Source organism: Pan paniscus, chromosome 4, assembly GCF_029289425.2.
Source record: "Pan paniscus chromosome 4, NHGRI_mPanPan1-v2.0_pri, whole genome shotgun sequence".
NCBI classification, from domain to species: Eukaryota; Metazoa; Chordata; class Mammalia; order Primates; family Hominidae; genus Pan; species Pan paniscus.
Genome location: NC_073253.2, coordinates 43,127,901 through 43,153,926, shown reverse-complemented (window position 1 = coordinate 43,153,926; position 26,026 = coordinate 43,127,901). Strand labels below are relative to the sequence as shown.

General features: G+C 43.8%; 1 protein-coding gene across 2 annotated transcripts in view; it reads left to right on the top strand.

Annotated features, from left to right (window-relative positions):
* Positions 1 to 26,026, top strand: part of MAP1B (microtubule associated protein 1B) — a 102,369-nt gene that overhangs the window by 52,609 nt on the left and 23,734 nt on the right. Inside the window, exons 1-2 of one of the 2 annotated variants that reach the window (XM_024928822.4) lie at positions 20,086 to 20,103; positions 23,916 to 23,998. Coding sequence is in view for 1 of the 2 variants with exons in the window: in XM_003810490.5 (XP_003810538.3) it covers positions 23,916 to 23,998 (83 nt within the window). In the remaining variant the exon portion in view is untranslated. Of the gene's footprint in view, positions 1 to 20,085; positions 20,104 to 23,915; positions 23,999 to 26,026 lie in introns of those variants that run through there. The other variant, XM_003810490.5, reaches the window with a different exon arrangement.

Sequence of the window (26,026 nt, the reverse complement as noted above, 5' to 3'; positions counted from 1 at the left end):
TCAGTTTTAAAGGAAATGACTTTCCATGACGGAATAGTGTGAGATCCAGGCCTTACTCATGGTTGTTGAGTACATGCAGCCTCCAGCCACACGAAATAATACGTTCACCTGGTAGAGAGTGGGGGCTTCATCAGAATCACACCCAACTAGCTCCTTCTCTATGCCTTGTCTTCCTCCAGCGTCTTGTAGAGCTAAAATGTGATGACTCTTTTAGTTTGTATGGAGGAGGGTAAAAATGTGTTTTCAAACTGAGCAACGGAAGAAGTTTCAGCCATTCCTTTATCTTCTTCCCCTTTTTTTGTATGTCCATTTTCACTTTGAGCATAAATGGGAATCAGAAGGTAGGAGGGAGGATGTTATTATGGATCAGGGACCGAGAATAAAGGGCAGTTTTCAGCTGTATGTTGGGAACTTAAAAAAAAAAAAAAATCCAAACCAAAAAAACTCTGTATTCATTCCATTTTGGAAAAGACTCTGAAAAAGGAATCACATCTTTAATCAAGAGCAATGGTATTAGGTCTTTTACTACAAGTTATACTTTTCTGTGAGCCTGTATTTATTTTGCCAGGCTTGAAATAGCTGATGTTATTTAAACAACTGTGTGACTATTGTCTAGGAAATGAGTGTAGGCTGGGAATAGCCTGGCTGATTACATTGTTTAGAAATGAGCCTTATTTTTTGCAGTCCCTTTAGGTGGGAGGGTTCATGAATGTTCCTGTGGTTGGTTGTTCCATGGTGTCTTCTGTTTATATCAATTCAGTAGCCTCATGATGTCATCATTTTATTCTACCGTATATCATTTTAAGCCTACTGAAGAATGAACAGAGCTAGTTCCATTCCTTGAGACAGATATATAGGCAACATCAAAGAAGACTAATCTTTGATTAGTCTTTGAAATCTCCTAATCTACAGAAAGTAGAGACTAGAGCAAACAGTGGGGCTCCCACCCTCTCCACCTCAGGGACCAGAATCCTCATTGTGATTTGCTACAGGCTTCTTTGTCTCTGGAGAGCTTCAAGAGCAAGCTAGACTGACCATGGAAATAAGTGACAGTTCATTGGTCAGGGGCCTCAAAGTGTTACCTGGATGAATGAAAGGGTCTAGACTTAGGCCCAGAGAGAGCTGGGGATTTCACAGGCTAGAAAGACCCCAGAACATAGTACAATTCAGTTGCCTAACTCCAGTGTACACCATTTACATCATATGACTAGTGAATGGTACCCCTGGGCCTGGGGAGAATGTGTTGTTTCTCCTTAAGATTCTGGTACATCCACCTTCAAAGATCCCAGGCCAGGGGACTGAGAAGAGTGCAACCCTGAGTCAGCCAGGGTGTTTGACTCAGTGGTACTCAGGGGACAGAGAGAGAAGATGAGCTTCCATGCCAGATGCATGTGGGTTTGAGTCACAACTTTGGCACTCACAAGCCACCTGGCTTTGGATCAGTCACTTAATCTCTCTATACCCTGGTTTTCCATGTGTACAGTGAAGTCAATCATACAGCTGTCATTGAGAAATGGAATCAATGTCATAATAATACTCAAACAATGCATAATAAGCAGTCAATACATGGTGGCTGTTGTGGCTCATATGAATAATAGTGCTAGTGCTGGTGTGCCAATGAAAGGACAAACAAATGAAAAATACTGCTCTCTGTGAGACTCTTTTCAACCCAAAAGGCATCTTGCCCTGCATGGCCAGGATTCTGCAGATAGATGGACAGGGAAGTTGCAGTTGGTGAAGAGTCACGGTGGCATTCCTGACTTCCTCTGCCTGTCTTTTCTATCCCAAGGGACTTCTGCTCCCTCAGCTCACACTTAGGTTCTGCTGATGGTGTGCTGAAAACATAGCTGTTGAAAAAAAGCAGAGCTGGCTCAGCGCAGTGGCTCACACCTGTAATCCCAGCACTTTGGGAGGCTGAGGCGGGCAGATCACTTGAGGTCAGGAGTTCCAGACCAGCCTGGCCAACATGATGAAACCCTGCCTCTACTAAAAATACAAAAATTAGCCAGGCATAGTAGTGGGCGTCTGTAATCCCAGCTATTCTGGAGGCTGAGGCAGGAGAATTGCTTGAACCCGGGAGGCGGAGGTTGTAGTGAGCCGAGATCGCGCCACTACACTCCAGCCTGGGTGACAAAGCGAAATTCCATCTCAAAAAAAAAAAAAAAAGAAAGAAAGAAAGAAAAGAAAAAAACAGAATTGACAGCCAGTTCAGAAACCTTATGAAGAGCTAGTACTAAGTTATCATCACCAGAGAGTGAAAAGGACCTTCAAGTCCAAGACAGCACTGCAGACACATCACGCCATGCCAGGCAGGGGACTGAACTCAGTGCTGCGTGCAACCTAACATTCTGTGATGAAGGATTAAGTCATGCCACTAGCAAAGTGGGTGTGATTGGCGAGAGATGAGTGTCTGAGCTGGGGAGAAAGGAAAGAACCAAAATAATGGCAGAAATATTTTTATCCTGTAAAAGTAAAAGTCACTGTCAGTGTGACAATTGAAAGACCTTTTCATTCTCTCTGAGATATTTTCAAAGTGATTAACTTGAAAAATCTTCGATGTAAGGGCTGTAACATGACTGGGGGGGCATCTTCTTTTTTTTTTTCTCCTTCTTCTCTTACTTCTTGGAGGAAAGATGAAATAAAATGGTTTTAAGAAAACGAAAGACATCCTGAAAAAGAAAGTTAACAAAAACACAAAAGGAAAAAGCTCCCTATAAAAAGCTTACTACCTGCTCCCTGCAGTTACAGGTATCATTTTATGTTAGCGCTTATGAAATATTTCTAAAAAAAAATAAAGATGTTCACATGGGTTTTGCTTCCTTGCTTAAATTCTATCACCTCGGTGGAGTCCAGGGTCTTTGCTGCTTATACACATTGTGCGGGACCCAACATAGTAGGGACTTGGTAAATGTTAAACCATCATCATTAAAAAAACACTTCCTCTTCCACTTTGAGTCCTTTAAGTTTTATGAATGCATGCGGGCAGAATATTAATTCCAGCACAGTGAGTGTTGCTCAGGAGTGATTATGCCACCTGGCTTGAAGCCTTCCAGTGCACTTGTGGGGATTTTCATTTCACTCATCATTTAAAGTTTGTCATGAGGGGTCTCTGTGAAAGAAAAATATAGAGGAGCCTCGGCTGGGTGTGGGGGCTCACGCCTGTAATCCCAGCACTTTGGGAGGCTGAGGTGGGCAGATCACGAAGTCAGGAGATCGAGACCAGCCTGGCCAACATAGTGACACCCTGTCTGTCCTAAAAATACAAAAATTAGCTGGGCACGGTGGTGCGTGCCTGTAGTCCCAGCTACTTGGGAGACTGAGGCAGGAGAATTGCTTGAACCTGGGAGGTGGAGGTTGTGGTGAGCCAATATCGCGCCACTGCACTCCAGCCTGGGTGACAGAATGAGACTCCATCTCAAAAAACAAAAAAGAAAAATATAGAGAAACCTAAGGAGAGAAGACTCACTGGACATTCTGTGTGAAGAGTTCTCTGACTCTAAATAGCTTTGTAAATAAGGCAGTTATGTTTCCTAGTCTATTTCTTTTCCAAAAGAAGGGAGGATGTGTGATTGCCTCTAGCCCAACATTTGTAGCCAACTGGATGAGATTCCATGCTTTTACCATCATTGACCCAAATAGGTAACCTAAGAATTGAGCTTAAACTGCTTCTCTTGCAGCCCATCTGTGCTACCAATAAGGAATCTGAGTCATGTCTAGATTAGGAATCAGATACTTTTTTTGCCACTTGAGATGAGCTCATTTAATAGAATGCTTCCATTTGGTGTGGGATAAAGTATGGATGTAGGAAGGAGGTGTCGGGATCATAGAGCTGTAAGGGCATGAGGTCCTGTGGGAGCAACCTCAGCCTCTTGCTTTGGGGAGGGTGAATGTGTGGATACCTGCACATTATCCTGGCTCTGCCATTATCTTGCTGTGTGACTTCGGACAAGTCACTTAGCCTTTCTGAACCTTAATGTCTTCATCTGTAAAACAGAGGTTTGGAATAGATCCATATAAATTCATATTTCTGTAACCCTGTGTTACAGGCTATATGACTTTTTTCTTTTTTCTTTTCTTTCTTTCTCTCTCTCTTTTTTTTCTTTTTTTTCTTTTTTTTTTTTTGAGACAGGGTCTTGCTCTGTCACCCAGACTGGAGTGCAGTGGTACAATCAGGGCTAACTGCAGCCTTGACCTCCCAGGCTCAAGTGATCCTCCCACCTCAACATCCCAAGTAGCTAGGACGAGTACTTGGGACATGTACCACCACACCTGGCTAATTTTTTGTAGAGGCAGAGTCTTGTTATGTTGCCCAGGCTGGTCTTGAGCTCCTGGGTTTAAGTGATCCTCCTGTCTTGGCCTCTCAAACTGCTGGGATTACAGGCATGAGCTGCCACGCCCAGCCTGCTATAAGACTTCTAATTGGACTGCATCATTTCATCCCAGAGACCTGGTTCCCAGGGTTTTCACAAGGTAGGAGGCATTATTTCATAGTTCAGGTGAGGGGGTTGATAATCTAGGCCAGGACCGTGACAAGGGTGACATCATCTGTGGTATGAAATTTATTTTTAGCATCAGAATTTTGGGGGCATCTTGAGTTGAAGAGCAGCGGTTCCTTCATTGAATGACACTAATTTGGCTGTTCTTTGGGTCTCTTCTTACAGTTTAAAAAGGGGCTGATGATGGGCTGGATGGGAACTGTTTCCCTGGTAATGTTGCCAACTCATCTCTTTGCTGGTGCCAGCTTTCTTGTCTGAGTTGTAGAGCTCATGCCTGATATGACAGTGGCAAAGGATCATGGAAATCATGTGCAGGGTAACCAGGGAACCAGTACAGTTGCCTTCAGTAATTAACTAAGACATCCATTCTGAGGTGGGTGGGACCTCAGTTCCAGCTCCTCTGCATATCCTCAGGGAACAGGGTAAGGCTTGTGGTCTTAAACAGAAGAGCTCTCAGTCCGCTGGGTGAACATTGCTTTCCCTGTGTGTTTTTACTTGCAAGGGTATTTTGTTCAAACAATTTTAGTATTTATTTGTTAGGGGGTTTTATCTCTATTCATAGGTGATATTTACCCATGAATGAGTATTTTTCTTGGAAGAGTCTCTTTCCTTTCTTCCTTGTTTTTTTCCCTCTTTTCAACTGGGTTTACCTGTTAGCAATTGGACATGTATGTCTTGTATGATACACTGCCCTACTGTTGCTATTTTAATACCATGAGAACTTTGAAAGGCTAAAACCAAAGTACAGGACCCACTGAAGCCTACACTTTACAAATAAAAGGTAATTTTGTCAGCTAATTTGTAGTGGATTCCTTGACCTTAATCTTTCTTGGTCCCCTGGTCAAAATATAGTCACCCAATTTGCTTTTATTCACATGTCCATATTTTAATTCTTTGCCAATCATTGTCTGATAATTGTCTTAATTATTTGTTTATTTTTGCTCCTCTGCCCCTACTAGAATGGAAGTCTTGCTGACCACTATCTCCAGGACCTGGCATATAGGAAGTTCCTAATATATATTTGTCGAATGAATGAATGAATGAATAGATACTTAAGTCATAGAATATACGTCAAGTCCACAGACCCAGAATCTAAAATAAATCGGAATTTAAAATGTTGTACATCAGTTGGTTAAAACGCTAATAGAATAGAGATGTTACTTATGGGATTCAATGGTCCGAAGGAGTCTGTGGCCAGGAGGAAGAACCAAGAACAACCAACAGTCCTGTTCCTGGCCAAAAACCAGGAACAGGACCTTGGGCAAGTCACATGACCTCTTGGGCTCAGTTTTCCCATCCACTAAATAAGAGGATAGGATGTAATGATCATTAGTTCACTTAGCCGTTTATTGAACAGGACTATATCACTACCCTAGATGAAAAAACAGTGCCATATAACCATAAACATATTCATTACATATAAAATATGCATTACTATTAAAATGTGAAAAAGCTCATAAGTGTATCACCCCAATCTTGCATACTGCCAGTAGAACATGTACTGCATGTTGGGAGACACCGTGATAGAGCATGCTATGTGCTGTGACAGAGCAAGCTACAAAGCCTAACTGTAGAACCAGATAGACTAGAAGGGAGAAATCCTAGTGACAGCAAACATTTCAGTAGCTCTGAGATCCCATCATGTTCTACCCTCACAACAACTCTTAGGGTAGGCATTATTATTATCCCCATTTAATAGACAGGGCTCAGTGTTACTTGCTCCAAATGACACTAGTGGCAAGAGGACTTAAACCCAGGTCTTCTGGCTGCAAGTCCCAGGCCCTGAAATTTTACCCTGTAATATGCTAGCTGTGGTTTGGCAAATGTAGGAGAAACTACATCATGTACAAGGTATATCCCAGCACTTTAAGCCTCAGAGAGTTTTCTCAACATTTTCTCCTAGAGTAATAGCTTCTGTGGCTTGTACAGAGCCTCCCTAAGCAGCACTGACTTTTTCATGATCGTCAACAGAATCCAGGGAGGTAAGGGCAGTGTGCAGACCCCTTTCCAGCCTCTGGGGAGAGAAAGAAGTGGCCACTGGAACCTTGGTGGAGAGGAGTATTCCAGGATCCCGGTACACGATGGGCATCTGTTTGTAAAAATGCATGTAAATTTGGCCTCCAAAATATTCCGTGTAGTCTAGTTCTCACTGAACTGTGGCCCACTGATAACAGCAGTGTTCACTCCCTAGAGAGGTCGAGACAGCAGCTTCCCAGCACTCAGAGGTGTCTTCCTGATTCTCCCCCTGGCTCTGTGAGATAACTCCCTTTAGCCCTTTTTTTGTCTGCAGCCAGCAAGACCTGGTGATAATGTGAGGCCCGAGGCCGAGCTAATCCTCCCTGTAGAAATCCAACAGTGAAGCGTCTTGTCTTTATGACTATTCGCCGAGGATGTGTAAAGGGAAATGCAAGCCCCAGGCAGCAGTAGCTGGCTGGGTTCCAGAGTCAAAACTGAATTAAAAACTCATTAAGTAGTACTTTGAGCCCGCAAGCTGACTGGCGCGCAGTGCTGGGAAAGCTGATGGCGGAGGAAGGGAAGGGCTGGCTTCTTCCCGTTGGCAAATGGCAGACTGTGGGCAGGACGGGGCAGTCCAGGAAACAAGATGAAACACAGCCCACTTGTCTGTCATGCAGACATGTTTGTGAGTATAGCTTTTGGTACAGCCACATAATGTATGCTAATTGCTATATTCCTTCTCTTTTTTTTTTTCACGGGAAATGGCTCGGTGAGAAAGCTCTGAAACCAAAGAGGCAATGCAGAAATGCCAAAATGCAGACATTACAAAAGAGAGAGGAGGAACAAAGGGAAACAGGGGATCCAAATTTACATCATGGTTTAGCGTTCTGCTAAATCAGCACCTCCCTGGTCCGTGCAAGTCATATGGAAAATAATTGAGCAGAATTTCCTATTTGGGTTGATTTTCACTGCATCTATCTCATAGGTTGCAATTTGTTAATTGGATTTTTTTAAAACAAGAAGCAAAAATTTTACCCCCAAGGACTAGAAAGTTAGCAAGTTAGGTTGAAACTCCAAAGTAATTATCAGAGCTTCCAGAAAATATTAATAAGACAGTATGAGCTGGTTCTCTCTCTACTACTGTTCTGAACAAGACACTTCTCAGTTGACCACAAGACTCAGATGCAAACTGGGGAAAGCACACAACTGAGCCCACTTAAAAGAATCATGCATCTATAAGAAAACTCATTCAGAATATTTTGTATGTGCCAAGCTGTGTACCTCCAGTGTTCCGTTAGATATCCTTTTGCAACTGTCGTTCTTTAAATCAAATAAAAACAGACCAAGATATTAAAGGAATGCTTTGTCTAATGAAGCAAGAGTGCACAGACATTTTATATTGAAAGAGAATGGACCAGAAATGAGAAATATATTTTACTTTGTCATTGGAGTCAAAAGAAGTATTGATAAGTAGACTTTCTTTCCCCCAGTAACCCTTCATTTTTTTAAAATAAAAAAGTAACATTCTTTAGAGCAGTTTTGTAGATACGAAACAGGAACTTTTATAATGAATTTGATTAGATGTGACAGAAGGAAATGCAAGTATTTTTCAGAACGATGTAGATAACACATTAAGGCATCATCTTCTGTCATTTAAGAATTATGAGAATAAAGAGAACTGGAGTTGGGAATGTGGTTAGACTCTCCTCTGGAGGGATAGCTGACCCACGGAAAGCACTGCTCCTCCACTTGGCTCTTGCCCCTGTCCAGCTCCTGTCGCTCGGCCAAGGCCCTGAGCTGAGGAGGGCCTCAGGCTTGCTCACCTCCTGCCTTTCCAATCCTTAACTTTGAAGCCTTGCATTTTCCAGATATCTGAGTTTACACTGAGCAGTGGTGCCCTCGGCAACCTTAGGGTGCTCCATCTCACCTTCCAGCTTCTCCAGCGACAGCCTCTGCTCCAAAATAAATGAGGTGTTCAGTGTTGCTTTCTGGGCAGGAATCAGATGTTCTTTCTTTCAGTTAAACTCCAGAGCTCTGGCAGAGCTTGATTTGGTCCATTTTTCTCTAGGGCCGGCTTACCTGTTGGCATTTTTACAGAGACAAAATATGCTCCCAATTTATACTATTTTATTTACGAAAGAGCAAAGAGTAATACATTCCAAGAACTTTGATTAGCATACATATGGATCATTGCATATATTCCAAGTGTATATAAATACATAAAAAATACCCAATGGAGAATAATGCAAGACAGGAATGTAGAAAGTGATTTTATGCATGCTGCCTTTCTTAAGATAACTTGTTACTTCTCGTGGAAATTAAAATCTGGGGATTTGCTCAAGGGCAATTTTCCCCAAAGTCCCCAGATTATTTCCCTCCCTCCTTGGACTCATTTTAAACTAAAATTTCAGTCTTTTAAAAAGAAGATAGAAGAGGACAGAATTTATTTGACTACCTTGTTTGACTTGCTCTTTGTCATGGGTTTCAGACCTGTTTCTCAGGAGAGCTACGTCTGTTGGTTCAGAGTACATTTATCAATGCCTTGAAAATGCCCATTGGCCAGATTTGGTTGAATTGCCTCAGAAACAAATCTCTGTTTGTTAAGTAAACCATTAATTAAATATGTGGCCCAGAACTTAATTCCTTTGGTTTACTACATCACATTTTCCTAAATAAGCAGATGTATTCTTTCAATTATAATATCCTAGAGGTCAATGGTACTCATCTTAAAACAAATAAAAAATACGTTGTTAAGGTAAGAAATCAACCTTCAGCAAAAAATATGGTTTGGGGACATGCTGTGGCACCCCATTAATAGTGACCTTGTGAAGACCTTGTCGTTGAATATAAAATCAAAATGAAATCTAATGATGCCTCATTTTAATTCCTTAAGAGATCTTAAGGGGTGGCAGAATGACCACAGGCAAAATCCAATGCGCATGTGAGAAAACCAAACACACAAACAACTCCTGACACTTTGGGGCAGTTTTTGGCCCTAATCACTTGAAAAGAGCTAGGCAATGTCTTCTTTTTAATTATTTATGCATGGCAGTGGGTTTCTTCTAATGATGGCCCAGGTGTATATTTTTCAGATCCTGAAGGTAGATCACCTGATTTGCTTACTTCTAAAGACAAAGTAAGCAAATCACACTTTGATTGCTTACTTTGCTTGTTAAATCCCTCCGAGTGGGATTTAACATAATAGTGTGGATTGAATCACACACACATTTCAACCCACACTATGATGTTAAATCCCACTCAGAAGTGGAGTGAGTGTTTGTGTGTAACTATCTATATTTTTAGTTGTCCTGTTTTGCAAAAGATTGTCATCACCTAAATCCCTATAGGTGGAAGGCTCGGATCTAGGCTTTGTGAGATTTACATAGAAATTGCCACCTTCACAGGAAGTTCAATGAGAGGTACATGAAAGTATGTAAAAGCATTTTGTTAACTAGAGTCTTATAAGTTGGTTGGAGGCAATAGCTCATATAAATACTATGTACATCCTCTAATTGAGCTACATAGTATCGAGACTGTTAACTGCTATACCAGAATTTGGGGATAAGAGACAACTCTGGGAATCGAAGTGGACAGAGAGATACTCCCTGAGGAAATAAAAATATGAGCTGGACATGTAAGAAATGGATTAGATTTAAGTAGGTATGATGCCTTATTTTATGGCACAGTAAATTCTATCACCAAACAACACTCTTTATTTAAAACAACCTTCAAGCAAAGTATCCCACTAGGGCAAAAAATGAATGCAGTGACCAACTGGCATGAATATCTGATTTACTAAAAATTTAGATTCCTGTTAGTGGAAATTAAATGAACACATCAGCATTGTAAATTACCAGTCTATTTCATGTAAGCTTTAGTAGTATGGCTCTTTAAGTTGAATGCTATTAGGTGAAATGGAAAACTCAATGGCTAATTTAAAAGCCAAGGGCCTGCATCCTATCCGTCAAAGTATGATTCTCCATAGGCCTGAGTCAGCAGCAAGCTGGGTTTCACATCTCTTTATCTGCTCTAAAAACAATGGTATGAAGGGAAGCTTTCACAAGAAGGTCAGCTCTCTGTATGATGTTTCCAAGAGAGTACTCAATAGTTCGTGCAAGTATTTACCCTTTACTAAATGTTTTATTTAGCCTTTTAATAAATCTTTTACTGCTGAAATACAGGGTTTGGATTTGGTTGAAGGAGAAGTGGTGAAAGGTTTAGTTGGAGAAAGTTCTTTTATTAAATTTCTCCTCCTTCTGCCCACCGAGAGGAGCTGGGACTATCCCATACACAGTGGCTCAGTATCCCCTGTGGCAGAGCCTCTGAAGAGGTGATCAGAACAGTTAACCTGCCAAGACCTTGTTGCATGGTCCTCTTTGATGTTTAATATAGCCAGACGCGGTTGTTCACGCCTGTAATCCCAGCACTCTGGGAGGCTGAGGTGGGTGGATCACCTGAGATCAGGAGTTCGAGACCAGTGAAACCCTGTTTCTACTAAAAATACAAAAAATGATCCAGGTGTGGTGGCAGGTCCCTGTAATCCCAGCTAGTCAGGAGGCTGAGGCAGGAAAGTAGCTTGAACCCAGGAGGCAGAGGTTGCAGTAAGCCGAGATCGGGCAACAAGAGCAAAACTCCATCTCAAAAATAAAATAAAATAAAATAAAATAAAATAATGTTTAATATAAAGGGCTAGAATATCTACCCAAAGCTTTATGTTCATGTAGCTTATCAAGTCTTCAAAAGTGACACCCTTCTCTTGCTGCTGCGTGTCAGGACAACATAGAGTAGGAAAGGGTAAAGTGAAAGGGGGAAAAGACTGAAGTCTTCCCTGCTCAGAATAAGGAAAAAGGGTAAAGAGGAAAACATGAGCAAATATGGTGGCTTTTTGGGGGACATTTTTGAGATAAACATAGCAAAGGATAGTGCCTGAAGATGCAGTCGAGGTCTTGAAAGACCATCTGTGGGCCAAGAGTTTAAAGAAAAGGCATTTAACAGTGTAAGAAGGACAGCTGCAGTGGCTCACACTTGTAATCCCAGCACTTTGGGAATCTGAGGTGGGAGGATCACTTGAGCCCAAGAGTTTGAGACCAGCCTGGGCAACATAGTGAGACCCCATCTCTACAAAAAACAGAAGAAATTAGCTGGGCGTGGTGGCACACACCTGTAGTGTTAGCTACTTGGGGATGCTGAGTTGGGAGGATCGCTTGAGCCCAGGAGGTCGAGGCTGCAGGGGGCCATGTTCATGCCACTGCACTCCAGCATGGGTGATAGAGTGAGACCCTCCCTCAAAAAAAAATTTTTTTTTTAAGTGGAAGAAACGTGTTTGGGATTCAATCAAACCCAAATGGGAGAAGTTGAGAACTAGGCTTTAAATGAGACATCATTTTGGTTTCCCAGACAGGGCCTGTAAATAAAGAACAGGAAAGTAGAATCAGGACTGTGCCCCTGGTGTGCCGAGAATCACCCTTCAGGTCTGGAAGAGGGAAGAACCAAGGTCACTGGGAACCGGGTGTGCTGTTCTGGGTAGCTAGGCATCCAGCCATGACTGAACAACACAGGCACCGTGCAAAGAGGAAATGCGTAGGTGCTGATTCTGTCGTCACTTACGAATGAGCCATCTCCACCTCACCCTTTGAAATGATACAGTGGAGTTTTGAAATGATGCAGTGGAGGAATAAACACAATTCATACAAACAACAAAAATCACAGGTCCCTTGGGTTGGGCTAAGGCTTTATGTCAAATCCTGTAATGATATGACCAGATTTATTCATCCTGGCTGGGGTGCAGGACCTGAGTGTCCACCTGTACATTACTTATTACAGATGGTGGCAGCTGAGGCACCACTTCAGCCAGGACCAGAGCTCAGGTCTTGAACCTCATCCTTTTTGGTCAGGATCTTGACCTTAAGAAGTCCCTTCCTGGCCAATCACCAAGCTGGTTGCTGTGGCCCAGCCTGATGCTGCCACTACCAATGATATTGTCCCCCTCGCAGTTTTACTGGGGAAAAATCAACTCATACTATTTCTCCCTGGCCTAGAGCTAACAACTTTCTGAGGGATGGAAATCAGTAGATTCTAGGTTTAATATGTGTTATGTCGGCCATTTGCATTTTTTCTTTTTTTTGGTTTTCTTTTCAATAGCCAAATACCAAAAAAGACTAATTAGATTTTTGTTTTTAAAAGGCAGCTGGTTTTGAGACCGAATAATAGTTTGATGATTTGGTTTGATAATAACAGATGAGGGTGAAAGGTCAACCATTTCCCTGGATTTGATCAATGGCAGTAGTTTGATGGCAAATTAAATATCAGATAAACCTGTCAAGTGACTCCAAGAATCAATATTTACTGGGAAAAGTTGTTTGAGCCTTTAATGATTACATTTGCTCCCAAGGGAAATAATGCTAGAAGTATGTTCAGGTATTAGGATAGGAATACATAAAAATCATGTGAGGATGATTTTAAAGGAGGTCACTTATTATGTTGTTATTGATCAATAAGGTATTCATCATCTGTGTTTCTGGCCAAGCCTAGCGCCAAGCATGAGAGCCACATTTCTGCCTCTTATTGGACAGAGCCATCTGGAGATCCTACAGGGACCTCAAACTCAGCATGCCTCCAAGCAAACTCTCTGTCATCTGTCTTCCTGCTTCCCTTTAGAATAGCTTATTAGTTGAAAGCTTGGACTTTGGATACTGAACACCCGGTCTCCATCCCAGTTCCGCTACTAACTAATGCAGACCGTTGGGCTGTTGCTCCACTGCCCTGTGCCGCCTTTTCCTCCTGTGTGAAATGGGGATAGGGGCTTCCTCATAGCATTAATGTGCACATTACATCAGATCACAGACATAAAGAGCTTAGGTCAGGTCTTGAATATACCTTAGCCATTTTTCTTATTCAGCCCTTTATGCAATATTGATTGCGCATCTGCTGTGTATCAGACCCTCCTTATGACTTACGATTCCTGATTTAGAAACTGTAAAAACACTGTCTCCTGTTTAAACCGTATTTCTTCAGGATAGGGGTAGCATCTCATTCATGTTTTAATCTCAGTGCTCAGTTTATGAACGTAGCACTAATTTGCCTGAATTAACCTCCAGAAAACCATGTCTTCTATAAGTGATTCACATTGTTTTAACAAATAGGAAATACAAAAGCAGGAGAAGACCATGAAGATTTTTTTAAAAAGGTGTCTGAAACCTACTCTAGTCTCAAGAAAGTCAGGTCTAATTGATGAACCCTGTGAAAGTGGCTTTTTTTGTGGTAAAAATAGCTGATATTGGTAATCTTTTGGTTTTACCTAATACTGCACAGGGCACCTGGCACACCGCAGGGTTTCATCACAACAAAAATAATTCCCAGATCCGTATCTCAAATGCTGGGATTATTCTATAACATTCTGAGGATAATGTACCTCAGATCTTATTCTTAAAGATTAAGGATCTGGACCTCGTAAACACTTAAAACAATCTGAGAAGCAGTGAGGGACAGTGAAAAGAGAGTGGGGATCACGAGTCCTGTGGACTGGATTTAAAACCTAGTTCCAGCTGGGCGTGGTGGCTCAAGCTGTAATCGCAGTACTTTGGGAGGCCAAGGCAGGAGGATTGCTTGAGCCCAGTAGTTCGAGACCAGCCTGGGCAACATGACAGAACCTCATCTCTACAAAAAGTACAAAAAATTAGCCAGCCATGGCGGCCTGTGCCTGTGGTCCCAGCTATTCAGGAGGCTGAGGTGAAAGAATCACTTCAGCCCGGGAGGTTAAGGCTGCAGTGAGCCATGTTTGTACCACTGCACTCCAGCCTGGGTGACAGAGAGAGAAACCTCGTCTCAAAATAAATAAACAAATAAACAGATAAATCCTAGTTCAGTAGCTTATTTTGTCTCTCTGATGCTGGACAAGACAGCTAACTCTTATTGAGGAACCTGTCCCAATAGCTTCTATTTGTCCATCTATAAAATAGCAAGAATGATAAACATTGACCTTTGTGATATGCAAATGAGGTAATATGAAAATAAAAAATTGTATAAACCATAAAGTCCATCACAAATGAAGGGTAGTGTTAGTATTTTAGTGCCCACTCTCCAATAGAACTGACCACAATATGCATAGGAAATGCCTATGACAGGCCACTCCTCGTCTTTGAGATTCAGTGTTCTCTTCTGTAAAACAAGAGGAAGAGAGAGGGGACGAAATTGTCGCCAGGACTCCTTCAGGTCCTCCCATTCTGTGAGGTGAGGAAATTCTGATTTCTTACACTGTAAGAGTGACAAATCCTGCTAGGCTTGCGGGGGGCACATTTCCTTCTTGGCTGCTGGACTCCCTACATTTTACATGCAGAGGAGGAGACTCCTTTCTTGTGCTTTGAGGGGCATGTGTATTTTCCTTTGTCTGCAGCAGGTTTTGCTTAGAGAACAGGGCACTCACAGATCCCACCTTGTCTCAGCCTGGAGGAAACCAAATCAGAGACTTGGAACCCTGTCATTAGAGCTTAAGTAAGTGGACACAGAAGAAAGTGCTTTGGAAATGGTGAAGCAAACACCAACACAAGTAGGCATTGAACTCTGCTTCCTTCCTTCCCTCCCTCCCTCCCTCCTTCCTTCCCTCCTTCCCCCTTTCCCCCTTCCCCCTTCCCCTCTTTGGCCCTTCCTTCCTTCCCGCCTTCCCTCCTTCCCTCCCTCCTTCCTTCCCTCCTTCCCCCTTTCCCCCTTCCCCCTTCCCCTCTTTGGCCCTTCCTTCCTTCCCGCCTTCCCTCCCTCCTTCCTTCCTTCCCTCCCTCCCTCCCTTCCCTCCCTCCTTCCCTCCCTCCCTCCTTCCTTCTATCTTTCCTCCTTTTCCTTCTTTTGACAGGATTTCACTCTGTTGCCCAGGCTGGAGTGCAGTGGTGTGATCTCGGCTCACTACAGCCTCAACCTCCTGGGCTCAAGTGATCCTCCCACCTCAGCCTCCCGAGTAGCTGAGATCACAGGTGTGCACCACCATGCCTGACGAATTTTTGTATTTTTTGTAGAGATGGAGTTTCACCATTTTGCCCAGGCTGGTCACTGTATTTAAAGAGACCTGGAGTTGGCTCCCCTGACAGGTTACTACATCACCCTTCACTCCATGTGCCTTTTTTATTTTTATTTTTAATCTGTAGCTTCTGTACTTTGTTGAAGATGTAACCCTTAGGCTATTTTATCAACCACAGCTGGTGCCAGGATTGGGCTTTGCTGGTTCTACTTAGGTGCCCTCCAGGGAGCCCAAGTTTCAACACCATCTATGTTATTTATTTCTACTTCTTTCAGCCAGAGGATAAAACAGAGAAAAAGGGAGCAAACTTCTTCCTTCCACTGTCTTTCACCTTAACCCTTGATATCCTTGATTCTCATCCCTTTGCCTTGAGAATTTTTAAAAGGGAGAAGAAAAAAAGGAAGAGTAAAACCTAAGAGAATGGGACTGGGTAGGAGAGAAACACCGAAGAGAGGATTTAGAAAGCAGGTCAAATGAGAATCCTGCACATGGAAAACCAAACCAAAACCACTGACAACAAAAAGAAAACTAACAACCACAAGGTCCAGGAAGTATAGAGAAAATTAGGTATAGACTCAAATTAGGTAATAACTAAATTCCCTGTAACACAAAAGATATCCAAGGTAAAAAAATGTTGTCTAACTCACAAGCAATGATCAATTTATTTAAACTAAAGAAAATTATTTGCGAAGTCTCCTGAACTTGAGTTTTTTTATTCTCTTAAAAAAACAAGTGTTCAAAATTTGGAGAGCCATAGATTCAGGAACAGTTTCAGAGATGAAACAGATACATAAACAAAAATTTATTTCCCACAGAAAAGAAATGTCATTTCTAGGAATATTGGGGGAAGGTAGGAAAGAACTTGGCTGATGGTTCAGCAGAAACCAAGAAGGAATTGCCCTCAGGTCGTGTGTGGGAGGCCATAGCGCCCTGCTGGGTCCACACACACGTGTGCACATGCACACACTCACACACACTCAGGCAATTCAGCAGGCGTTGGCTGACCAGCAGCCAACCCTGGCTGCACACTTACCTCTTACAAAGGAGAATCTTGGCATCACAGCTTGAAAATCTTTATTTTGGATGGGAGTGGATCAGGAAAAGGAGAAAGGAATAGTGTCACAGCACTGACCTTGGCCTTGAGTGGCCTCATGGAGCGTGACAAGGGTCCCCAGGCCTGTTCTTCCACACTGTCAAGTCAGTAAACCTCAGCTCTTTCGTCCATGAAGAGAGGATAATATTTGCCCCACTACTTCATAAAAATGCTGTGAGACAAAACAAAGAACTACCTGAAGGACAAAATGCTTTGGCAACTCTAAGGCACTCTACACATGCAAGATTTTATTGCTGTGTTCTGGTGATGGACTCTCTGGTGATCAAAGGATTAGATTTTGTCACTACCCATTTCTATGTATTAGCCTTGTATTCAGTCATTTTTGGACCCAGGAGGGATGGCACCTGGCACATAGAACGTGCTCCAGTGTGTGCATGACCTTAAAACCAGCACGCACATTGAATTATGCTTTTGCCACCTTTTTGCTCATGTTCCCTGTTGCCTCTGAGACACCCAGCCTAGAAAAAGTTCTTTTCCAAGCCTCAGGCTGAGATGTGCAAGAGCGGATGAATGCGAAAAGATGAATGAGTTGATTGGGGGAGTTAATTTGATGCAGAGGACCCCTGAGAAATCCAGCTACCTCCAGGGCCAGGAGTTTTACTTCCCTGGAGACAGATTCTGTGTAATTTCCTGGTAACAGGTGGCCTTCTGTTTTCTGTGCTGATGCTGTTGGTCTTTGGGGATCCGTGGAATTAGAACCAAGTCTCCTACCACCTTTGTTTTCTAACAGCACCTCTGTGGCAGGGGTGAGGGTTTTGTGTCTCACCCTGCTTTGGGATCATGTCCTCCCTCAGGGCTGAGGTAGGTTTTTGCTCCAGGGGAGCCGAGGAAGTCTTCTGTTAGGCTGGGTTGCCTCGATCCTTCTCCTGGACCCTCTCCGGAGCTCTAAGCTGGGGCACCTGGGATGGAGAGCCGCTCATTGTAGCTTCTCAGAGCATGGTTACTGGGTAACCTACGTTCACCTCTTTCTCTTCCTCTCTGTTTTTCGTGCTTAGAAATGATGTGGTGGGATAGAGGGGCACAGGGAGAACCACCTGGGGGCTGCTCGTGAGGCTTCCTTATTTGCTGGTACCTTTCCTCCCTCTGAAAAGGAAGTTTTGGGGATACCTTCCTGCCAGGCCTCTGGGCCCCAGCGTTAGTTGCCAGGGATAGAGAAGACTTCTGTGAGGGGCTCTGGAAGAAAAGGTTCACTACAAAACTCTGCTGCTTCAGGCGTCTCCCCTCCTGCCTCACCAGCTCCCATTCTCTTCAAATCAACCACACATTTGCTTTACCTGCCATGTGGGTTTCTGCAGAAAGGAGGCCTGGAGCTGGAAGTGATTTCACACCATAAGCTGCTATTACAAGCTGCTGGGAGACCTGTTGGTTAGTTATTAATTCTTAGTTCCTGTACCAAGCACCTTTCATTTCTTGCTCTTAGCCATTTAGCTAAATTTTACTCTCAAGAGTGTTTTTTTGCACGAGGGGTTAGAGGTTAGAGGTTTCCGCTCAAAAAAATTTACTTTGGTAAAGAGGTTGAGTTGAATAACTCTGACTCTATCATTTTCTCTTCCTTCCCTTCCTCCCTCCCTTTTTTCCTTCCTTCCCTCCTTCCTTCCTCCCTTCCTTCCTTCTCTTCTTCCTTCTAATGAAAAGAGACTTCATTTTTTATTTTTTGAGGCGGAGTCTCACTCTGTTGCCCAGGCCGGAGTGCAATGGCATGATCTCAGCTCACTGCAACCTCTGCCTCCCGGGTTCAAGTGATCCTCATGCCTCAGCCTCCCAAGTAGCTGGGATTACAGGCATGCACCACCATGCCTGGCTAATTTTTGTGTTTTTAGTAGAGACAGGGTTTCACCATGTTGGCCAGGCTGGTCTCAAACTCCTGACCTCAAGTGATCCACCTGCCTCGGCCTCCCAAAGTCCTGGGATTACAGGCATGAGCCACCATACCCGGCCTGAAAAACAGACTTTAAAATCAAGACATTTAGTGCTTGTGGTCTTTCTTGATTGACCAAACTTTACTTTTAGCTAAATCAACCCAGTCCTTTTTTATCTCACACATTTTTCTCTCTAACTCCAGAATCTTCACATTGTAAGTTATTCCAGTGTTGAATCTGGGCAGGGGGCTGGAAGTAGTTGGTAGGTGAAGAGAGGGCAGCAGTGGGAGCTGACAGAGCAGGGAGGCAGAGATGGGGGCAGGACGGCTTTTCTCCTGGCTAAAGCCCCTGCCCATGCCCTGCCCCTCAGTCCTGGTTACCAATAGTTCAGGACCCTCCTCATCATCTCCCTTTCATACTGAGTAGAAATCAGAGGCTTTCTTTATTCTTCAACTACCATTTCTATTTCCTTCTTCCAAAACCAGGGTGAAGCCTCTGAGGTGTGTGTGTGTGTGTGTGTGTGTGTGTGTGTGTGTAGATGAATGCTAAACTCTGTGGAGAAGAGATCCCGCAAGCATCCTAGAAATTTACATACATAGAAAATAATATTTTGCTTTAGGAGATTTCAGAATCAGCTGAATATAGCAAAACATAAGCTACTAAAAAAGCCAAACCTTATAAGACACATAGGTTCAATTAATCTGTCACATTTTCAAAAAGGAATAAAATCCCAACAACAGCCAAAAAATGCAGGCTTCCTTTTGAGTTCCAAACCCAGCTTTGGGAGAGCACAAACAAAAGTCTCATTGTCTGCAAGGCCCCTGCTGCTTCGAGGGTCCTTAGACTGTCTTCTTTTGATTCTGAGGTGGCGCGGACCCCTTTTGTCACACACAATCTTCTCCACTGCCCCCGCCCCCCCACCCAGTCGAGGCTTCACAATCATGCTGAGTTTTGTGGGGAAGCCCTCAAAGACTTTTTCTTATGAAGCGATAAGTGACACAATCATTCCAGGTCGAGCCCCCGCTTTTGCTGCCCTCAGACCAATGCTGGGGAAAGTTAACTATTCATGGGGCTGCCTAAGGGTTTCCCTGTGAGGTGTCGAATGGAGAATGTGGACTACAATGGTGGAGAGAGAGGCTGGAACCCGGCTGCCTTTCTTTCCTGGGAACTTCTTTTCTGAGGCAACTGAATGAGACCTTTACAAGCCAGGGTGGTGGCCTCCCTTCAGAATGCCTGGCTCGTTTCCCAGTGTGAAACATTCCCCAAATATGCAACTTTGTGAGCATCCCAGCCGCCTGCGCTGAGAACCCGCCCGCCTGCCGCAGAAAAGCTGGCACCCACGGGGATGCCAGGGGTGGGGACGCGTCAGGGCCCCTCTGCCAGGCTTGGCCAGATGCTGGGGCGGCCCAGCCCCAGGTTGCGTCGTCCCCAGAAAGAATCTGGCCAACAGTCTGGCTGTGACAAGAGCTGGAAGCTTCTCTCTCTCCCTTTAAATCCCCTCCTTCATTCAAATCCGATCCTATAAAAAGGCTTTTGTTGAAGGAGCAGCCATGGCATCTTGGTGCACGTCTGTGCCATTCCTCTCAATATTTCCAAAGATGGACAAAAGAGAACATCATTAGTTGAATTCCTGGGCAAACTGGTCAGAAGATTCACTTGGAAGGAGTGGAGGTAAATGGCAACTGTCACGTGGCATTTGTTTTGTTTGCAAGTGATGAAGCCAAAGAGGAAAGGAACTGCTGGTGGATGGTAAGAGGGCTCCTGCCAGGGGCCACCTCGGCAGCAGGCGAGCTCACTGTGTGTTTGGGGAAGAGCGTGCTGTGGAGGCAGGTGGACTGTGCAGGCTGCTGTCGCCTGGATGTGGGTGTTGAAGGGTGCGGCTAGCGGGCTCAGGGCGTTGTGTAGGATCACTTCAGAAAGAAAGAGGCTGGGATTTCATTACCATCACTTGTGGAGGGAGCCACTTTATGTACCTTGCTCAAGTCTACTTGTATGGATTCCTGCAGAATACAGACATGATGACAGTCCTACCCGGACACTGCGCTGGCTGATGCTCTGGGTGCCCACAACAAAATTGTGACCAAAGAAATGACTATTCCTTCTCCTTGGTCTTAAGCTTTTGCTTAATTTCATCTCAACCTAGTGCCTTTGAAGCTCTTGAAATCTTTATTTCAAGAAGACCACTGATGGAAAGACCTAGAAAGAGGATAGTTTCATGTGTCTTGCCAATTTTCATTTTATCATTTTCTTATTTAATTTGATTTTCTTTTGCTTTAAATGCACATGGTTGTCAAAACCAAAAACAACCAAAAAGCCGAAAAGCAATGTCCAATAAATTACAGTATTTAGCATTCATAATAAATGAACTTTCTTTCCTGTGGTTTATTCTTCTTAAGCCTCAGTTCTTTGTCTGCTCAAACTGTGGGACTTTGTTCTGTTTTGGAGTTTATTTTTAGGCTTTTGGAGTAAGACATCACATATTTTCTCTTAATTTTAACTTCTTTTATGTGGAGTATTCTGCCACCGTTGCCTTTTTTTGGCCAATATTCTCTTAATATTTTCTGCCTTCCTGCTTTTGTAAGCTCATCTCTGATTTTATTTCTTTGGACCTTTCCCTAACTGTCTTTTGGCATTTGGTGTCTGCGCCTTGTCTGTTTTAACAAATTTTAGTTCCAGTAACCAACCCCATAGGGCAGTGAAGCAGAAGGACTCTAGATCCAGGTGACCCGGGTCCAAATCCTGGCTTGACCACTTACTAGTTGTGTGACTTTGGGCAGGTTAATTCTCTTCTGTAGACTCATTGCTTTCGACAGTAAAGGGGGATAATCATAGTAGCTATGTCACAGAACTCTTCTGAGGATTAAACGAAGCCATGTATGTGAAGTCTTAGAACAGTGCCTGACATCATCATTGTTCTGTTTAGGCTTCTGTCTGTGATGTGGGGTTTGTTGGTAAATGTTAGCTGTTACTGAAAGTAGGATGGTGGGGGAGAATGGGCTTGGTAACAGTGATGGTGGTTGGTGGTGAGTATTTCAACATGTTGCTGTTTCTGTAGTACTTCTGGTCCTTCCTGATATAAAGGAAAAAGAACCAGTGTATCCTGAACTGCTTTATGTTTTTTATTTTCTAATTGCTTTATTGAGATCTAGTTTGCATACCATACAATTTACCCATTTATAGTGTACTAGTGAATGTTTTTTGGTATATTATTAATTTTTAAGTCACGATAAAATGTAACATTTGCTATTTTAACTATTTTTAAATGTACAATTTGGTGTCATTAATTACATTCACAAGGTTGTACAACCATCCCCTCTTTTTTTATTTTATCAAGTTTTTGAGACAGAGTCTTGCTCTGTTACCCAGGCTAGGGTGCAATGACATGTTCTTGGCTCACTGCAGCCTCGACCTTCTGGGCTCCATTGATTCTCCTGCCTCAGCCTCCCATGTAGCTTGGACCACAGATGTGTGCCACCACACCCAGCTATTTTTTTTTTTTTTTTTTTGAGACGGAGTCTCGCACTGTTGTCGGGGCTGGAGTGCAATAGTGCAATCTCAGCTCACTGCAACCTCTGCCTCCTGGGTTCACGCGATTCTCCTCTTGTCTCAGCCTCCCAAGTAGCTGGGATTACAGGCGCACATCATCACACCTGGCTAATTTTTTGTATTTTCAGTAGAGACGGGGTTTCATTATGTTGGCCAGACTGGTCTCGAACTCCTGACCTCGTGATCCACCTGCCTTGGCCTCCCCAAGTGCTGGGATTACAGGCATGAGCCACCGCACCTGGCCTTTTTTTTTTTTTTTTTTTGGAGACATGGGGTCTCACTTTGTTGCCCAGGCTGGTTTTGAACTCCTGGGTTCAAGCAGTCCTCCTGCTCAGCCTCCCAAAGTGCTGGGATTATAGGCATAAGCTACTGCATCCGGCCTTCATCACCTCTATTTTAAAAATATTTTCATCACTCCAAACAGAAACTGTACCCACTAAGCAATAACTCCCCATTCCCCTTCCCTTAGTCCCTGGAACCTTCTAATCTACTCTCTAACTCTATAAAGTTGCCTATTCTAGAGATTTCATATAATTGGAATCACCTTGTTTATCCTTTTGTGTCTGGCTTATTTCATTTAGCATAATGTTTCCTAGGTTCATCCATGTTTTGGCATTATCAGAACTTCATTCATTTTTATGTTTGAATAATCTTCCATTGTATTGATATTCCACATTTTACCCAATCATCAATAGATGGACATGTGGGTTGTCTTACCATTTGGCCATTGGCATACAAGCATCTGTTCGGGTTCCTGCTTTCAATTCCACCTGGAAGTGGGCTTGCTGGGTCATACAGTAATTCTATTTTAGCTTTTTGAAGAACTGGCCAACTATTTTTCTAGAAAACAGTTGCTTTTGGTCATTCTCTCCTCTTGTATTTCTCTCCTCTGGTGTCTGCCTCTCTCAGATTCTTTTCCATTTCCTCCTGCTGCCTGAGAGTCATTGTACTTCCAAGCAGCAGACATGTTTGTGTCTACCCTCCCAACCATGTGTCTCCCTCCCACATTTCGGAGAGAACACCCACTTCCCTGTCCTTAACAGCTGCCCGAGCATGTATCACCAACTCTGGCCACACATCTGCCTGATCATTTCATCCCATTGTCCAGGGAGGGGGAGTCTTCATAGAAGGTCATGCACAGGTCTCCATCCACTTTGGCTGGAGGGCTGGTTCAGCCACCGAATGACCCTAGGACCTGTGAGCTGGGAGTGTCAGGGATGTGGAGCCACAGCCCCGCAGGGTTTCAGCCCTCCTTAGACAGGCGGTCATCACACCAACGCCTTGCTTTGTTGTTCTCCGTCCACTGTGCATGTTTTTAGGAGGCAGTTTGACCACCCTGTTTCATGGGAGGATTGTTCTCCACTTTTCATTTGCTTACGGTGTCTCCAGTTTCCTATGAGCAAGTGAATTAATTAATGAATACTCCAACAGACTGTAAGCCTGCCTCAGACAGCCATTCTGGTTGTTGGGCTAATTGTTAGCTGGGGTTTCTGGATGTCATTCATTTCACAATAAGGCTCCTAATTAATCTCAGTGCAGTTCTCACCAGAAGAAAGGCTGATACGGAGAAACATCCCCAATTACCATGAGAAAGGAAATGTCAAGAGCCCCGTTGAGTTTTCCTGGCACCCACCCTTGTCTCAGATGAAAACCGCCATTACCGCAAGGAGGCTGCCTAGACCGACCCTGAAAACTGGAGAGTGTGAGAGCGGGAGGAGCCCCCGACCACACAAACCCAGCCTGGGGAGGAACCTACTAGTGGCTGCACCCTCTTTTTTAATAGCACCAGTTGTGTTTCCCAAGATGATGTAGAGAATTTCAGTGCTGTGTACCACGTCGGAGGCAGAAATTCCTCTGCTGTCCCAGGAGCAGGCAGGGCAGTTTTTATCTGGAAAAGCTAAAGGTCTCCTCTTTTGTTTGTGTTTTTGTGCCTGCAGGACAAAAGATCCTTCATCACCGAAGTGACGTTTTAGAAACAGTGGTCCTGATCAACCCTTCTGATGAAGCAGTCAGCACCGAGGTAAGCATTCAGCTCTGTAGAATCTGGGGCCGGGCCCCACACACTGGATAGGGACCCAGTGGATTAGAAGGGCTGGGCAAATGGGGGCAGGAGAGGGACACAACAGAGAGAAGTTCTGGGTTAAGAGGTCTTTCTCAACCCCCATTAAGTGGCTGGTTCCCTGCATCGGTACCATCCAGACCACTCCTCCTGATAAGGACAAAGAAGAAGATAGTAGCTGGAACTGTAAGATTTTGTCCAGGCAAGGGAGTATGAATTTGGGGTATTTATGCTGGGGGTGGTGGGGAGTGCTGCTGGGATGGAGTCTGATAGGGATGTATTAGGGAAAATAGACGCAAGCTCTCAGGCCGCGACATACAGGGCAACCCTGGAGAAGAATGGCATCTCCAGAATGGCATCTCAATGCAAGCCCCATTCAGAGCTCTCCTGCACACTCCTATCGCTGTGGAAAGGCAGGCTAGCATAGTGGTCAGGAGCATGGGCTGGCACCAGGTCACCTGGGTTCATAATCCCACATCTGCCTCTTACTAGCTGGGAGCCTCAGGCAAGTTATTTACTGTCTTTGTCTCCATTTGCACCTCTGTAAAATGGGGGTCATAATAGTTTCTACATTTAATGTTCATATTTAATGTTGTGCTTAGAAGTGCCAAGTGCTTAGAACAGAGCATGGCACATAATGACTGAAATGTAAATATTAGCTGTGATTGTTATTATTACCACCATATGAAACTGTTGCTATGGAGAGTAACTGGGTAATTTGGAGCCCAGTGTGACATAAGAACTTGGTTGAAGCCAAGAGTCCCTGGTCACCCAGGCCAGAGGAGTTGCTATCACTCCACTTTCCACTTCCTTTATTATAGTTGAGCGCTTTTGAGATAGAGTTGCTTCTCGGACATGAAAGCAGCCAAAGTCCCTGGGAGCCTTCATTATTTGCAGCGTCCCTTCTACCCACACTTTGAGCATCTCTGTGACTGTATCCTGTTTTTGTAAATGGAGATATAATTCAAGGACCATAAAATTCATCCCTTTAAAGTATGTAATTTGGTGGTTTTTAGTGTATTTACAAAGTTTTGCAACCATCACCCTTATCTAATTCTAGAATACCTCTATCACGCCCCAAAAGCCCTGAGCTCATCAGCAGTCAGTCTCCATTCTTCCCCATTGCCGACAACTGCGAACCTGCCTGTCCTGATTTGCCAATTCTGGACATTTCATATAAATATAATGATATACTATGTGGCCTTGCGTGTCTGGCTTATTTTAGCCTAACAGTTTCAAGGTTCATCCATGTCGTAGCATGTGTCAGTACTGCATTCGTTTCCAGGCTGAACAGTGCCAGTGTATGGATAGCCCACATCTGTGTATCCATTCCTCAGTTGATGGACACTTGAGTTGCTTCCACTTTTTGGCTGTTGTGATGTCACCTGTTATGACTGACTTCTGCCTGCTTTAGATCAGCAGGACCTCTGACAATCCATGAAGGTGCGAAGCTGAGGAAAGTGATGGGATAGCAATCTCTGTTACTAACAGAATCAGGAAGTAATTACAGCTGGAAAAAAGCTGGAGAATTACAGCCTGGGCAACATGGTAAAACCCTGTCTCTACCAAAAATACAAAAAATTAGCCGGGCATGGTGTTGCATGCCTGTGGTCCCAGCTACTCAGGAGGCTGAGATGGGAGGATTGTTTGAACCCAGGAGGCAGAGGTTGCAGTGAGCCGAGATGGCGCCACTGCACACTGCACTCCAGCCTGAGCAACAGAATGAGACCCTGTCTCAAAAGGAGAAAAAAAAAAAAAAAAAAAAGCTGGAAAATTAATATATGTCCAGGCAAACTGCCCGGAAGAGTTGTGAGAAAGGAAAAATATGGAATTTTATAAAAGGAATCCAGGCTTGCCTGTGGAGCAGATGGGGCTGAAACAATTACTTAGGTACATGTGTTTTTTGCATGATTACACTGTGGGGTTCTTGGGTAAGGGGTCATGGTCTGTTTACTTTTGTATCCTCCCCTCAGTGCCTAACATGATGCC